The sequence below is a fragment of the Triturus cristatus genome, chromosome 2_2, assembly GCF_964204655.1.
Source record: "Triturus cristatus chromosome 2_2, aTriCri1.1, whole genome shotgun sequence".
Classification (NCBI taxonomy): Eukaryota; Metazoa; Chordata; class Amphibia; order Caudata; family Salamandridae; genus Triturus; species Triturus cristatus.
In genome coordinates this window covers 1138792991-1138810147 of record NC_140582.1, presented here as the reverse complement: position 1 = coordinate 1138810147, position 17157 = coordinate 1138792991, and the positions used below count along the sequence as shown (strand labels likewise).

Genomic DNA, 17157 nt, shown 5'->3' with positions numbered 1-17157 from the left:
GAATTACCAAGTACCAAATGCTCAGAAGTTCTACGCAATGTTGCCTCTGCCCCCTCCCCTTCCATCGATATACCATTAGATGGAGGGGTAGGGGATGTGACATATTGAATGGGGCCCAAGGATGATCTTCTAACCCATTCCAGCTCTTGGGGAATGCGCCTTTCTAGTATGGAAATTTCGTCTATAAGAAGGGACCCTGCTTTGACAAAGTATGTGTCCAATGTGCCTTTAGGGGCCCCCAGGGCCGACGTTGTTTTACTCCTAGTTGTCCTTGCAGACATCTTGCCTGGTCAGACTCACGGTTAATGCTGGTGGTCCTGAATGGGTGGTAATCCTCCTCCTTCCTCGTCCGCCCTCGAACGGCCTCAAACGGCCCGCTCTTTGCCCCGGGCTACGACCCGCGCGCGTCCCGCTGGCGCGTAAGGGCGGGGCCTTGTTATGAGGGGGAGGGGGCAAGAGTAGGGGAGGAGTCGGGAAGAGGTCCAGGTGCAGCTGGTAAGTGATGCACACAGCACCCTGGTCCTCGCAGTCCCGAATGCGGAGCAATCCGGCTTCCAACAGCTGCCTTCCCCCAAAGCAGAGCGTGGCGTCCTTCACAGCGAGGAGGCAGATCCAAGAGGAAACCCCAACCAATTTACAGCAAAGTCTGAGCCTACGAGCGGCACCGGAAGAATCAACAAACAGTACAGTACAGTACAGAACAAAGCGCTAACTTCTCATAATGGCGCTTTTCCAGAAGGGGTGCAAAGAAAACAAAGAGAGAAGCCAAACTCGTGCTTGCGTTGGAGGCGGTGCTGCCGGCACTTGCCTACGATAGAAGAGAGGTCAGGCGACTGCCATCGCAGTCAGCGTTGGTTATTGGTCCCTCGCGGCTCCTGCCGCCGTAGAAAAAACTTCACGGCCCTTGCTCTTCAAAGCTCTGGTCCTAGCTTTCAAAGCTCTGCATGGCATGGGGGCGCGTTACATCAATCAATCAATCAATCATAGGCATTTGTATAGCGCACTGCTCACCCGGAGGGTCTCAAGGCGCGGGGGGGGGGGGGAACGCTACTGCTCGAACAGCCAGGTCTTGAGTTGCTTCCTGAAGGCGAGATGGTCTTGCGTTGTCCGGAGGTGGATGGGGAGGGGGTTCCATGTCTTGGCTGCCAGGTAGGAGAAGGAACTTCCTCCGGCGGTGGCTCTGTGGATGCGGGGGACGGTGGCGAGAGCAAGGCTGGCGGAGCAGAGCTGGCGGGTGGGCTTGTGGAAGGTCAGGCGGCTGTTGAGGAACTTGGGGCCCAGGTCGTGGAGGGCCTTGTGTGCGTGGGTGAGGAGTCGGAACGTGATTCTTTTGTTGACCGGGAGCCAGTGCAGGTCTCTCAGGTGTCCGGAGATGTGGCTGTGTCGGGGGATGTCCAGGATGAGTCGTGCTGAGGCGTTCTGGATCCGTTGGAGTTTCTTCTGGAGTTTGGCGGCGGTGCCGGCGTAGAGGGCGTTCCCGTAGTCCAGCCGACTGGTGACGAGGGCCTGGGTGACCGTCTTCCTGGTCTCGGTGGGGATCCACCGGAAGATCTTTCGAAGCATGCGCAGGGTGTTGAAGCATGAAGACGAGACGGCGTTGACTTGTCTGGTCATCGAGAGGGAGGAGTCCAGGATGAAGCCTAGGTTGCGTGCGTGGTCCGTTGGCTTGGGGGTGGCTCCCAGGGCGGGGGGCCACCAGGAGTCATCCCAGGCGGAGGGTGATGATCCCAGGATGAGGACCTCCGTCTTGTCTGAGTTCAGTTTCAGGCGGCTGTTCTTCATCCATTCGGCGACGTCTTTCGTCCCTTCGTGTAGGCTGGCTCTGGCGGCGTCCGGGTCACTGGTGAGGGAGAGGATCAACTGGGTGTCGTCGGCGTAGGTGATGATCTTGAGGTTGTGTTGACGTGCGATGGTTGCGAGGGAGCTCATGTAGACGTTGAAGAGGGTGGGGCTGAGCGATGACCCTTGTGGAACGCCGCAGATGACTTCGGTGGCCGCTGACCGGAACGGGGGGAGGCGGACTCTCTGGGTTCTTCCGGCGAGGAATGAGGTGATCCACTCCAGGGCCTTCTCCTGGATGCCGGTGTTGTTCAGGCGCTGTACCAGGGTGCGTTGGCAGACAGTGTTGAACGCTGCGGAGAGGTCCAGGAGGATGAGGGCCGCAGTTTCCCCGTTGTCCTTTAGGGATCTGATGTCGTCTGTGGCTGCGATGAGGGCGGTCTCCGTGCTGTGGTTGGCTCGGAAGCCGTATTGCGAGTGGTCGAGGGATCCGTTGGTCTCGAGGAAGGCGGCTAGCTGTCTGTTGACGGTCTTCTCGATGACTTTGGCAGGAAACGGGAGGAGCGAGATGGGGCGGTAGTTCTTGAGGTCGGAGGGGTCTGCAGTTGGTTTCTTCAGCAGGGCACTGATCTCGGCGTGTTTCCAGCACTCCGGGAAGGTGGCGGTGTTGAAGGAGGCGTTGATGATGTCGCGGAGGTGGGGTGGGATGTATGACGTTACAACGCACACTTTTACAACGCATGCACTTACAACGCATTTTTTACAACGCATAATCCATTACAACGCACTACACTTACAACGCATGACACTACAACGCATTTTTAAAAACTACCTTTACAACGCATACCATTACAACGCATAATATTACATTGCATTTAAGGTAAGTATTAGATAGTATAGGGGTAAAAATTACTTTTCTAACTCCAGGGGGTGCAACAGTAGGGTAAATGTTGGATAGTATAGGGGTAAAAGTTACTATTCTAACTCCAGGGGGTGCAACAGCAGGGTAAGTGTTGGATAGTATAGGGGTAAAAATTACTAATCTAACTCCAGGGGGTGCAACAGTAGGGTAAGTGTTGGATAGTATAGGGGTAAAAATTGCTATTCTAACTCCAGGGGGTGCAACAGTAGGGTAAGTGTTGGATAGTATAGGGGTAAAAATTACTATTCTAACTCCAGGGGGTGCAACAGTAGGGTAAGTGTTGGATAGTATAGGGGTAAAAATTACTATTCTAACTCCAGGGGGTGCAACAGTAGGGTAAGTGTTGGATAGTATAGGGGTAAAAATTACTATTCTAACTCCAGGGGGTGCAACAGTAGGGTAAGTGTTGGATAGTATAGGGGTAAAAATTACGAATCTAACTCCAGGGGGTGCAACAGTAGGGTAAGTGTTGGATAGTATAGGGGTAAAAATTGCTATTCTAACTCCAGGGGGTGCAACAGTAGGGTAAGTGTTGGATAGGATAGGGGTAAAAATTGCTATTCTAACTCCAGGGGGTGCAACAGTAGGGTAAGTGTTGGATAGTATAGGGGTAAAAATTACTATTCTAACTCCAGGGGGTGCAACAGTAGAGTAAGTGTTGGAAAGTGTAGTGTAATATTATGCGTTGTAATGGTAGGCGTTGGAATGGAATGCGTTGTAAAGGTAGTTTTTAAAAATGCGTTGTAGTGTCATGCGTTGTAAGTGTAGTGCGTTGTAATGGATTATGCGTTGTAAAAAATGCGTTGTAAGTGTAGTGCGTTGTAACAGTTGCGTTGTAAAGGTTGTTCCCCGGTGGGGTGCGATGATGTGGTCGGCCGTGTTGAAGATGTGGTTTGGGCAGGGTTCCGTAGGGGATCCGGAGTGGATGGTGTTCATTGTGCTTGTTGTGTCTTCGGTGCTGACTGGGGTCCAGGTGCGGAGGGTGGCGGTGGGGGGCATCGGTTCGGTGGTGGGGTTCGTGGTTGGTGGGCCGAAGCTGTTGTGAATGTTGGCGATCTTGTCGTGGAAGAAGGCTGCGAGGGAGTCGCAGAGGTCTTTCGAGGGAGTGATGTCATTGTTTCCGGTGTCGGGGTTGGAGAGCTCTTTGACGATGCTGAAGAGTTCCTTGCTGTTGTGGGTGTTGTTGTCCAGTCGTTCCTTGAAGGCTGTCTTCTTTGTGGCGCGGATCAGTTGGTGGTGTTTGCGGGTGGCGTGTTTGAGGGCCGTCATGTTGTCTGTGGTCTGGTTGGTGCGCCAGGTGTTCTCCAGGGAGCGGCAGTTCTTCTTGGAGGTGATGAGCTCGTCGGTGAACCAGGAGGCTTTCTTGCTGCCGCGTCTGCTGGGGGGGTTCTTCTTCAGTGGTGCGAGGGTGTCTGCGCAGTTGGGGATCCACTGTGTGAGGTTGTTGGCGGCTTCGTTGGGGTCCGTTGAGCTGGTGGGGGGGTTCTGGCTGAGGAAGGTGGTGAGCTGGTCGCCGGTGATCTTGTTCCAGCTCCTGCGGGGGGCTTGTTGAGGGTGGTGGTGGAAAGGAAAAATTGGTTCTGTTGGGAGTGAACTTGATTTAAGGGACACTGAGTGTCCCTTAAATCAAGTTCACTCCCAACAGAACCAATTTTTCCTTTTCATATACGTACCCAGGTTCTGAGGGTTACTGGGTTACCCCATTAAATCTGAGGGTGGTGGTGGGTCGTCGTTTTACTGAAGCTGAAGTGGACGCAGCTGTGGTCAGTCCACTGGAGATTGGTGGAGTGGCTGAAGGTGACGTATTTGCTGGATGAGAAGACTGGGTCAAGCGTGTGGCCAGCGTAGTGGGTGGGGGTGGTTACCAGTTGCTTGAGTCCGAGGTTGGCCAGGTTGTCCAGCAGAGCAGTGGTGTTGCGGTCCTTGTTGTTCTCCAGGTGGAAGTTGAGGTCCCCCAGGAGGATGTAGTCGGTGGAATTGATGGCGTGCGGGCTGCCGAAGTCTGTGATGTCTTCGCTGAACTGTGTGCGTGGTCCCGGTGGTCTGTAGACGAGGGTGCCTCTGAGCGTGGTCTTGGGGTCGGTGTGTATCTGGAAGTGGAGGTGTTCGGCGGAGGTGAAGGTGTCATCGGAGTTGGTCGTGATGCGGATGGTGTTCTTGTGGATGATGGCGATGCCTCCTCCTGTCTGGTTGACGCGGTCCTTCCTGGTGATTTTGTAGCCTTCCGGGACGGCATATATAAGAGTCTCATACTATGTACCTGGTAGATCCCTTAGGTCGGCACACCAACATCTAATGATTATTCCTAGATGTTTTAAAGCCCGCTGTGGCAGTCGTTCATTTCAGATGTTAGTGGCTAGTTTCTGGAACAAGCTCCCACTCCCGCTTAGGCAGGCCACAAATATACTGGTTTTCAGGAAACAACTAAAAACCTGGTTGTTCCAACAAGCGGGATAATGACCCCGCACCCTGGGTTTGATGTCCCCCCTTTCTTCCTTTTGGCCTCTGTATCTTTTTTGTCTCAGTGCCGGGATACTCTGCAGAGTAGCTGTGCGCTTTACAAGCCCTTGCTAACATAACCTAACATGCTGGTAGAGGTCTGTGAGGTGGGGGACTAGTAAATCCCGGCAAGCAGCATAGTATTCCTGCGGGAAGCCATCGGGCCCTGGCGTTTTCCTGGCCTTCAGCAAAGAGATTGCGTTGTGTATCTCTTCTGGGGTAAAGTGGAGGTCTAAGCCTGCCACCTCATCCCTGGTGAGGTGAGGAAGTTGGATCGTCGATTGGCTCAGCTTATCCGGGAGGGTAGCTTCCGGCTCAGAAGCGGAGTACAACTGGGTGTAGTAGTCAGCAAACACCTGTGCAATTGCGGGTGATGTGTGTTGGGAGGTCCCTGAGGAGTCTTGGACTTCAGGAATAATTCTGTTGGCCAGGGGATAAGAGACCAGACTGTGAAGCAGCCTCCCGTTCTTATTGCCCCATCCGTACACTCGGGCCACGGAGGAGCGCCACAGCATCTTGGCCGCCTCCAGGGAGATCTGTGTGATCTCCTAACGAATGGCCGCAGGTTGCCTGTCTCGCTGAACGTCTGGGGTCCCAGTCGGGGCTGTTTCCAGCCGTGTTGGTTGTGCCTCAAGAAGGGTCAGGCGGCCGTTCTGCGCCAGTCTCCTCGCATAAACCCAGCCTCTGTATTTCTTTATTAACTGTCGCTTTTGCTAAATTTCTGTTGGTTATGAGCATGAACCATGTACTAATGAATGAAGCTTTTGGCTAAAGCCTTATACAAGTATGAGATTTCTCTATGTTGGAAGAAGACCCTTCCCCACTCTTTCAAGGCAATCTATGCTGGATATTGACTAGAACTCTATGTTTTGCTGTATTTTTTTTATTGAATCTAAGACTTAATAATTTAACCTGATGGCCCAGCTTGCGTATTTCTGTATTTTAATTTAAGTAAATCTTAAAGGAAGATTCTTGTCCGTCATTCTTTATCAAAAATACTTTGTTCTTGCCTCTTGTACTTTTGCCATCTAACTAATCTAAGAGGGACAGGTTAAGCGGGGAACACTAAAGTCCGGTAAGTACTACAACGCTCCCAGTCCAGTGCCAGTGCACAAGAAAGGAAATTTATGAATAGGTTTACGCGCTGACGCGCTCTGTGGCAAAGAGGTGTCACACAAATAAGAAATATAACTGGTGGTTTGAATATTTCAAATGGTAGATCCAACTGATTAAAGCAATCCCTTCTATGGGGTTATATTGTCTCATCTCGTTGGCAGAAGGGAAACCAGACTGCTTCTACCTCTGGGTCTAAGCCAAGTGTGCTGTCCTTCCAAATGGAATCTTCACTTGGCAGATGAGGTGGATCTGTCATCCAATTGGTTGTAAAACAGGAGTGAGGTCGGATGTTTTAGAGGCTGAAGAGAAAAAAACATTTTGGAGGTAGGTGCAGATTTGAATAGAGGGTGACGTAATGGGCATCTATGAAGAGGTATATTTTATTGAAAAGAAGGCAACACCCGCAACAGGTACGTTATTGAAAGATGTTAAATGTCCGTAATGTTCGTAAAAAATGGGTGATGTCCTTGCTGTTTGTGGGGCTCTGGGTTCTGTTTATTGCGCAGTGGTGTATAAAGATTAGACTATTCGTGAAACAACGTGTTCAGCGCTGTGCTACTGGTCTTGGTCATTATTTTTTTTCCTCTTGTAACTCCGTGACTGCCTCATCACTGGAACCAAAATAGAACCCCCTCCTTCCTCCTTCCAACCACAAAAGGGCCTTTCTCTTCCATTCTTTATCCGCCCCTCCGCTGTTGCCTAGGAGACTAGCAGGTCCAGCACAGTTAGATTTCACCATGGACATAGAAAACGGACAGATAGATAATCTAGCCCGTCCACAAATGATATTTGTCAAACGAACGGCAGTTTACAAAAAAGGAATTTTTAGGTGAGAAATGTTAATCTGGAACACAACTCTAAAAAAAATGTCAAAATATCTTATTATTTCTAAAACTACATACACAGACTGCGTAAAAAACAAAACGTGTGGGAAACGTTCATGTCATAGAAAACGTCTTAAAATTTTAACATGTGAAAGTGTGAGCTTAAAAAAGCAAACGAATAATTTATTTTGAAAATGGTTTGTTATATTTAGCAAATAACTCCCTTTTCTTCTCGCTTACAACTATTATCAAGACTGGGTATGCTCTTTTCACAATGGGCAGCATATATCCTTGTAGTGTAAAGATTGGCGCCTGAGCTTCCGCTAACTGTCCTTCTTTCATCTTTAGTCCCCATACGTAAATCACACAGGAATACTTGTATTGGCCTACATCTGAGATCAATCTTCGGTATCCCGCACAGGGATTGGATGAAAGGCGCAGAGGAGATTAGTTATGGTCCCGCCCCTCGCCTGCGCCTGCGCAGAGCGCTGTGGTAGGACGGGGGCGGAGGCAGGCATCTGCAGAGGGATCCAGACAGCGGATGGGCGGTAGCGCGCCTCAGGGAAGGAGGGAGGGGGTGGTAGAGCTCCATGGCGCCTGAGGAGGATGAGCAACGGCCGAAGCTGCCACGGTGCCCCGACAGCCCCCCCATGGAGCATGGGGGGCGAATTTCTCCTTCAGCTACTATGCGGGCCCGCCAGCAGCGGCTGGACTCGCTCAAGAAGAACCGTCCGCGTGAGTAGCGATCACTGTGGCCAATATTCATCGCAGTTCCACACCACTGCCCTGTCATCCGCCTCTCTTTACACCATCACCCCACCCCCCTTTTTACCCCTTTTAAAACCCACCATTATCTCCACAACAGATCGTATTAACAACCTCCACGCCAGTACCCCACAAAATACCTGTTTTCTAACATACAAGGACGCCCCTAACGCATATTACCACGCGCTTATCTACTCATCTTGGTAAAATATCAGTGTATTATATTTATAGTGTATGCAGTGTCACAAGATTGCACGTTTAACGAATTAAGCGCCATCAGAGTTCAGTTAGACGCTAATGTCACGGGCGAGGGTGGACGGAATGGGCAGCACTGACAGGTGACAGGGATGGAATGGGTGTGGCTAGTGCCTTTTCTGTAGCGCTTCCTGCCCCCTCGCTTGCTGCGGACATTGACAGTCGTGCATTTGCACACTTGATGTATAATACTGTGTTATCTTGTTGCTGTAAGAGGACAAACGCTCCTTCATGGTCAAGAGGCCTATACATGTACTGGTGGAGTCCTAATGTATAGGCTGCATGCGAGCTTCAGGTAACTGTTTACCGCCCCGCCCCCCCCCCGCTAGAGCGGTTTTAACTCGTTCTAAATTCCAATGTAACATTACAGTACTGATGTACCTTCAAGTGCACGGTCTGTACCCTCTTATCAGGTCTGTACCCTTTTATCTAGCTTCTGTGCAACGCCGCCTTTTTAGGCTTGGGTGTAGCGCAATCTGTTGGAAGAACTCATGTTATCAGCATTTTTAAACAGGCTATAATATAAGATGTAGTATAGAGAGAGTGGAATGTATTGCCCTTGCCTCCAACGTCCCGTTTGTTTCTTCCTTTCCCTCTTCATGCTTCAGCATTGTATTTGATGTTACTTCAATTTAGTGCCTTATGCGAGCGCGCGCGAAACACCGTGTCTGCTCCCATGTTCGAATTAAAACCCATAAGGCTGGCACACCGCTTTTTCGCAGCAGCGAGGGTTAAGCAGGCCAAGCCGTTTAGCTGTCTTATGATTGACTATTGTTATAAATAGAAAAGAAAAAAATGTTGCTTCAGACAGTGACTACATGACAGCATGTCTGTGCTTCACTGCCCAAGATAACATTTTGCATTTTTTTAAACCATGTCGCCCCATAGTATATGGTGGTAGAAGGGTAGTTTACTTTCGCATTCTATTTTTTTTTTTTTTTTTTGCATTCAAGTTGCCAATTTATTAATCGAACACAGCAACGAGGTTATATGAACCCCCGGGTCGGAGTGGTTTGTTATTGACCGAGGAGCACGGGTGCCAGGCCTCTTCTACTTTTATGGATTATACACAGTGTTTGTGAGCTCTGTATGCCCAGATAGGACGACACTGCCTTGGCAGGTATGTAACTTAAGGGTTTAAAAAAAGAATGCAACTTATATTTCGTCCACATGGAACCTGTAATCCTGATTCACACTGTCTGGACATTACTTCTAGCCAGGGCAAAACTTTTTAATAAAATGCATAAGCAGTTTGCCATGTCACCACACAAAGTGACGTCAGCAGTAGTGGTGTAACAGCCTTAAGAATCCTTACCTTTAAAGAAAATGGCCTTTCCTTGCGTTCCACATCTTCCTCACGTGACAGCTACCCAAGTGTCATAAAGGTGAAACCCGCAATATTAATTGTCACTCAACTGTTTGTACAGGTGCAACACCAAAGCTGGGAACATATGGTGCCTGTGTATTCAACCTCTTTACAGAGAAGTTGACGGGTGTGTTCCTCCCAGAATCCCAACAGTTTCTAAATGCCCCAATCCCGTGTTTTTCTTTTACAATTAAACAGCTAGGTTTAATCTTGATTTCATCATACCATTAATTTAAATGGAAATACCTGGATAGGATTAGCTCCACTGGCATTCAGCAAGCCCTCTAGGTCATTACTGACTGGTTGTGAAGCACAGATTTGTTTTCACCAGTGCATGTAAATATATATTTTTTTTAAATCAACACGTGCCCTAGTGATATGCTGCGTAAGAGAAACAGCCGTCCTTGAAATGTGATACAGTGGAGGGGCGTGGTTTGGACGCCGAAGGAGATGGCGGCTCGGTGATTCTCTCTGCTAGTGATATGCTGCGTAAGAGAAACAGCAGTCCTTGAAATGTGATACAGTGGAGGGGCGTGGTTTGGACGCCGAAGGAGATGGCGGCTCGGTGATTCTCTCTGCCCGTGCGATACACGAATGAGGGCAGAGGAACGGGCCTCACCGCTCTTCTCCAGCAACGGAGGGCGGAAGATGTGAGCGGAAGGTGAGGAGGCCTGAGAGGAGAAATTTGGAGCCGTTTTGCTGCTGGGAAGCGGCCCGGCCACGACCTTAAGCGATCCGATCGATGCCTGTGAGGACTTCGGCAGACTACGGGACCGCGTGGCCGGAGAGGTGTCGGCGGCTGGGCGGTCGCCGAAGTGGAGCGAGATCAAGTGTGAAGGCTATTGGATCTCAGCCGTTGTAGGTGCTGGAGCGCACTTATGGTGATATGGAGGAGCTGCGCAGCGCGATAAACAGTCGTTGATGTATGTCGCATTGACAAAATGGCGGATACCGCGACATGAAAGGAGAACCCTCGTGCTTCTGTTGTAGAGTCTATGGGGCGCTTGAGTATTTCGAGTTATCTGCGTTCTGCGAGGGATGTGTGCCTACCCTGAGGATGTGGGCTGTGGAGTTGTGAGACCGATTCTACTACCTTCAGTACGGCCTGTGTACAAATGATTACGGCGTGTATGTCATTGTGGCGGAGCGCATGGAATAAACGGCTCCCTCCAGGGTGGAGCTAGGCCTACTGGGTGAATCCGGAGCTCTACTTCTTGTCCGCGACTGGGTTGCTCTGAGCCTGCATGACTTCCTGGCCACTGGGTGATCTCGCCTGCGATCTTTTGCCTGGCACCATGGTTTCGATACGTGGTGGTGCGGCCATTTCCTGTCCATCTACACTGGTCTCCATGTCGTGATCAGCGCCATGTTCTGAGTTCCTCCAATCACATTGCTAGAAGAAGGGAAGACGCCATTTCGGACGGCAGAGTGAACGCCTATCAAGAGTCACTCCACTGGAGCAGGTTGATGTAATTTGAAACTTTCTATCTGGCAGAGGTGTCTTTTCGGTGGTCTACCATGGCGGATAGCAAAGAATCGATGAAGAGCACGAAGAGGCTCAAATCTGACCAATCAAATCCTAGTTCACCCAGCAAAGGGGCGAAAGGTAATCCCGATTCGACGGATCTGATTCTCAATAAGCTGGAGGAAGTTAGGGAACTGGCTAAGGCTACTAAAGATGAGGTGGCGGCTATCAGGCAGGATAATCGTGAAACCAATGCAAAATTGGTGGAGGCAGAGTCGAGGATCAGCAGGCTTGAGGATCTCGAAGTAAAGTCGTGTGCAGCCATCACCCGCTTGTGCATTTCATCGGATCTCACTATGCGGAAACTGGCGGAGTTGGAGGACAGGAACAGACGGGGGAACCTACGCATTTTTGGCCTTCCGGAGGGGTCGGAGGATCAGCATGCTAGTTGCGGAGCTTTCCTGGAGTCTTGGTTCTCCCAGGCTACTAATCTGTCCTTCCACCATCCATTGGAGTTCGATAGGGCTCATAGAGTACCAGGCCAGATAAATAAAAACCAGAAAGGGCCCAGAGCAATTGTGTGCAAGCCATTACGTTATCAACACGTGGAACAGATTCTTGATTTCATGAGGAAAAACAATCATATCTTATGGAAATCAGCCAAGGTGTACATTTCGCAGGACTACAGTAAAGAGACGGTGGAGCTTAGGAAGGCGTTCTTGGCGCTGCGACCAATGCTAAAGAAAAGGGGCTTTCAATATGGGTTCGCTGGCCCTGCAAAGTACCGTGTTTTGATCCAAGGGTCCCCTCATTTCTTCTCTGATCCTTTGAAACTGAAACGCATGCTGGAGGGCCCGGATGATCAGGACATGGACACAAGTGCCTCATTGGGGACGGCGGCACAGGCCTCAGCCTCAGGTTATGGGTGAACATAGCTTTGTACGTTCTAATGCTGTCTGGGGGGCAGGCTGCCTAGGGCATATTTTCTGTCTCCGGGCTTTCTCCAAAACAGTGTTTTTGGCAGTACGCAGTGGTTGATGCACAGGGTATCTAGCCATGTGTGATGTCTTAGATTTATAACCTTCTGTATAGAGGAGTTTCAGTTTACTGGGCCAACATAGTTAACGGTCATGCGTAGTGTTTTACAGGTTTATTACGGGGGTTGGTAGGGATTGTTGGGGACTTTAAACTATTGGTCCGGATTGATTGATGAGGTACAAGTGGGTTATGCTGGTGGGGGGGTGTTGTTGCCTAATGGGTTGTATCAGGCCTTAATCTAAGAGGGATAGTTCCTCAAGTCCATGGTGCTTTCTCTCAGTTTACAGGTATGCACGGGGGAGTTCCGACGCATTCTCCTTCCAGTCACCATGTCTATCTTGTTCAGTTTGGGTGGGAAGGGTGGGGGGCAGGGGGTTTGTTGGGTAGGGGTATGTGTTCTTTGTTTTTTGCTTTTATTGTTGTTTACTCCGGCTTGCATGGTCCTCATCTTTTTGCTTCTTGTGGGTGTGAGGGGTACTGGGCTTTACTGCGGATTTAAATACGATTTCACCGTGAAATAGGTGTTTGTTGTGATGTTGTTGCAACCTCCTGATGATAAATAGCTCATTTGTCTCGCCGGTGGGAGCATGTAATTTAGACAGACTAAAGGTACTGTCGCTTAACGTTAAGGGGCTGAACCAGCCTGTGAAGAGACAGAAGATATTAGATTATGTTAAAAGACTGAAGGGTGATATCGTCTTGCTCCAGGAGACGAAGCTTGAGGCAAAGCAGTTTTACCACATGAGAAATAAATTCTATAATGAGGTGGTGGGTGCAGAGGCTGTAAATAAAAAGAATGGTGTCCTGATACTTGTTGCAAAGAAATCGAAGGTGGAGGTTTTATCGTCCGAAGTTAGTGCAGATGGTAGATGGGTCACGGCCAAGATGAGTAAGGATAATACAGAGTTCTATGTCACCAGCGTGTACGCACCCAACACTAGCGATCTGGTCTTTTGGGACAAACTAAATAAACACCTTGAAACTATTCCGGATACTGCGTTGCACATAGTAGCTGGGGATTTCAATCTCCCTATAGATGCAATTTTGGATAGGGATTCACGCTGTGTCTTTAAATCTACGAAAGCCCATAAAGCTTTTCTTAGTATGTGTAAGCGTTTCCACTTGATAGACACATGGAGACTCCAGAACCCCACGGAGAGAGATTATACTTTCTATTCTCCACCACACGACTCATACTCACGGATTGACTTCCTCTTTATCACACAAAATGGCGTCCCTAGATTGGATTCCACAACCATTGAGCCCAGGGTTTTATCGGATCATTCATGCATTTCCTTAACACTCACTAATGTTAAACCATCCTCTCGTCAGACAGCTTGGAGGCTGAATGATGAAATCCTGGCTAGTGACAAACACCGGGCCACAGTACAGGAGGCTATAACATCATATCTTCAGATTAACAAGCAAGGGGACACGTCCGATCTCATTAGGTGGGAGGCTCTAAAAAGTACTATAAGGGGAGTGTGTATCAAACTTAGGTCAGAAATGAATAAATCTTACAATGAGAAGTTGGAGGCTTTGGAGATGGACATTAGGAACTTAGAGATCAAACATTTAAAAGATAGGGATGAGATGTCTCTTGCTGCATTGGCGAATAAAAAATATGAGTATAATAAAATAGTTAGTGAGAGGGCGGGAGTCTGGCTCGACAAGGGCAGGAGATTTAAGCTTTGTGAGTCTAATAAGGCGGGTAAGTCCCTCGCCTCATACTTGAAGTTCAAGGTCCAGAAGAACTCGATTAGTGTCATTAAGGATGCTTCTGGGCACTCGTACTCGGATCCTGATAAAATAACGGAGGTGTTTAGAGTTTTTTATGAGGACCTCTACGCCAAAAATGAGGCGGTAGAGGAACCTAAAATTAAGGAATACTTAGATGCGTGTGATCTCCCACAGCTTTCGGAGGAAGATCGGATCAATCTGAATGGTCCAATCAGCTCTGTAGAAATAGAGGCTGCGATTAAACGTTTAAAGGTTGGGAAAGCCCCTGGCCCTGACGGATTTACGGCAACATTTTATAAAACTTTCCCCTCCCTTTTGGTTGGCCCCCTCCTCCAACTATTCAAAGGTATTAATGACTCTGGTGAAGTGAGAGGTACTTTGGCTGAGGCCATAATAGCGGTACTTCCTAAAGATGGGAAAGACCCCTCGCTACCGAAAAATTATAGACCGATCTCACTGATTAATATTGATTGCAAACTCCTGGCCATGATACTTTCTGCTCGCCTGCAGGGGGTTCTTCCGAAGCTGATCCACCCATCTCAAGCCGGATTCCTTAAGAACCGTTTGTCCAGTGACAACACAAGAATTCTGGCGCATGTATTAGAAAAGGCGAAACTCTTAGACACGCCGACTGCAGCGATAACACTGGATGCTGAAAAAGCGTTCGATAAGGTGGATTGGTCCTTTCTGCGAGCTGTTCTCTGTAAGTTCAATCTAGGAGAGTCATTCACTAAACTGGTAATGTCCCTCTACTGTTGCCCGACTGCACGTGTTAGGGCTGGTGGATCCTTTTCCTCTCCCTTCCACTTAAAACAAGGTACGAGACAGGGTTGCCCCCTGTCTCCTTCACTCTTTCTGTTGGCGATTGAACCGTTCTTATACCATATACGGCATGATCCGAATATAGCCGGTATACCATTTGGTGATTGCACTATAAAACTAACGGCCTATGCGGATGATGTCCTGATAATGTCGGAAAGAGCGGACGAAGCAATTCCGGCTCTCATGGCTGACATTGAAGATTTCTCCAGAGTATCTGGATACAAACTTAACAAAGATAAAACGGAGGTCAAACTTTTGAACAGTGTTGGGGATAAGGGGATTATTGGAGATTCCGGGCTTACGTGGCAACCTCGGTGCTTTAAGTATCTTGGGCTGGATTTTGACAAGGACCTGATTTCCACGCTGAAAGTAAATGAAGACTTGACCTTGAAAAAGATTTCTACACTGCTTGATGGTTGGTCACCAAAGTTTCTCTCTTGGTGGGGTAGAGCAGAGACGCTTAAAATGATGTCGACTCCGTTGGTCAATTATTTGGCAAGCATGCTCCCTATGACGTTCTCTAATGCTTTTCTTACTAAGGTAGATCAGGTGTTTGGGAATTTTCTGTGGCAGGGTAAGAAGGCCAGAGTCTCTCTGAAGAAGTTACAATTAGCAAAGGATAAAGGCGGACTCGGTCTCCCCTCCTTCAGGAGCTATCAGACGGCGTTTCTGTGCAAACAGGGCGCACAGTGGCTGTTGAAATCCCCTACTTACACACCATTATGGATAAATATAGAGGAGTCTTTGGTAGATCACGCGCCTTTGGAGGCCCTCCTTACGATGAACCTGTCACACCTTCCTCACTCCAAGTACATCATGCTTAATACTAGAAGGGCCTTACTTAGATTCGATCAAACACATAAAACAAACCTGACAGTCGCCAGGTCCTCGTATATGTCCTTGTGGAGGAATGCACATCTTAAGATTAAGGGTAAGACTATATTTTGGGAGTCATGGTCCAAGAAGGGCATTAACTTAGTGAAGGACTTGTATGAGGATGGGGCACCTCTGCCATTCTCGACCTTACAGAGCAGGCATGATCTTAGTCCGATGGACTTTTATGATTTTCTTAAACTTAAATCGATTCTGACAGCAAACAGCTTCTCTCCGTATGTCCCTTGGCTTATACAGCAGATCCCACGACTAATGCACGAGGGTCACTTTGTATCGAAAGTATATAAATTGTTGTTGCCCCTACCCATGAAAAAACACAAAAGAGTGGAAAGCGTATGGGAAGCGGAGCCAAATCTATCAGGCATATCCTTTGACTGGGAGGTGATTCATAAGTTAGCCCTTACACATAAAGTCTCACCCATTCTATTTCAGACGAAGTATATGCTTCTCAACAGGGCCTATTGGACTCCCGACAGGCTGTTCAGATGTAAATTAAGAGATTCGCCTGTGTGCTGGAACTGTCAGCTAAGCACCGGGGATCTTGCGCATATGCTTTTCTCCTGTTCTTCATTAAAGGATTATTGGGGGAGAGTATTTGATTGCATTTCCCATGTCTTTAAGATAAAACCTGTACAGGAATTTATTTACGTCATTCTGGGGGCACTGGACCCACAAATAACAACTGACCAAGATCGCCAATTGATGGACTTAATGTTAACAATGGCATGTAAAGTGATTCTTTGCAAATGGAAAAATGCGTCTGAAGTGAGCTTTAAAATCTGGCAGGAGTGGTTGTCTTTCCTGAGGGGGTCAAGTAATCCGGCGCTTCAAGCTTCTACCTGGAGCCCCTCAAACAAAAAGCTCTGGAGGGCATTGGATGCATCCTCCTTTCATTATGACCCACCCTGAGAGGTATATTTTGCTTGTTTCCTCGGAGTGGGGTTGTGGTTGGGTGCAGCGTGTTTGATCCAACGAGTCCCGGGGCGCTGCGCGCCACACATGAAGCAATGTAATAGACTGTATTGGTATTTGATGATGCGAGCTGGATTGGGGTTTTATTCTTTATTTATCGTTTTGTCATTCATTTTCATTTTTTGTATTTGTATATATGACATGACTGTACTGATCTTGGTGCACGGAAGAGTTATTGTATTGTTTTTGGTTCTTCAATAAAAAATATTTGAAATTAAAAAAAAAGATGTGATACAGTGAAAAGAATAAAAGTGAATGTGAGAAACAGCAAATAAGACAAAGGGGCATAAAAGAAGGAAGGCAGTTTGACTGAGGTGAAGGCCTATTAGGGAGGACGAGTGCATATGATAAGGAGTTTACAAGGAAGGAGTGGATTTTAGAAAAAGTATGGTGTGGATGTTTAAGGGGGAGTGGAAAAGAAAGCTTTGAGAAATGTATGAGGGCAGTGAATAGAGTGAGGAAGCAGAAGGGAGGTGTGTGTGAGGTGATCTGGATGAAAAAGTGAAAAGCTAGCAGGGTATCAGAAAATGGACAGAGTGGGTATATGGAAAAAACATTCGCAGAGTGGGCTGAGAGTAAGTGGGGTAGAGAAAGGGGGTGAAAATGTTGAGAAAGGGTAGGATATGGGCAGTCTGTAACGAGTAGTAGGAGGAGCTGTGGGAAAGAGGATTATGTGTAAGACCGAGGAGATGGAAAATGT

General features: G+C 48.4%; 1 protein-coding gene across 1 annotated transcript in view; it reads left to right on the top strand.

The window, feature by feature from the left end:
• The first annotated feature begins 7623 nt into the window (after positions 1-7623).
• The window catches only part of LOC146863249 (pantothenate kinase 3-like), a 58654-nt gene continuing 49120 nt past the window's right edge, over positions 7624-17157 (top strand). Inside the window, exon 1 of the mRNA XM_085642673.1 lies at positions 7624-7875. Within this exon, the coding sequence (XP_085498799.1) occupies positions 7731-7875 (145 nt within the window). The 5' untranslated portion in view covers positions 7624-7730. The remainder of the gene's footprint in view (positions 7876-17157) is intronic.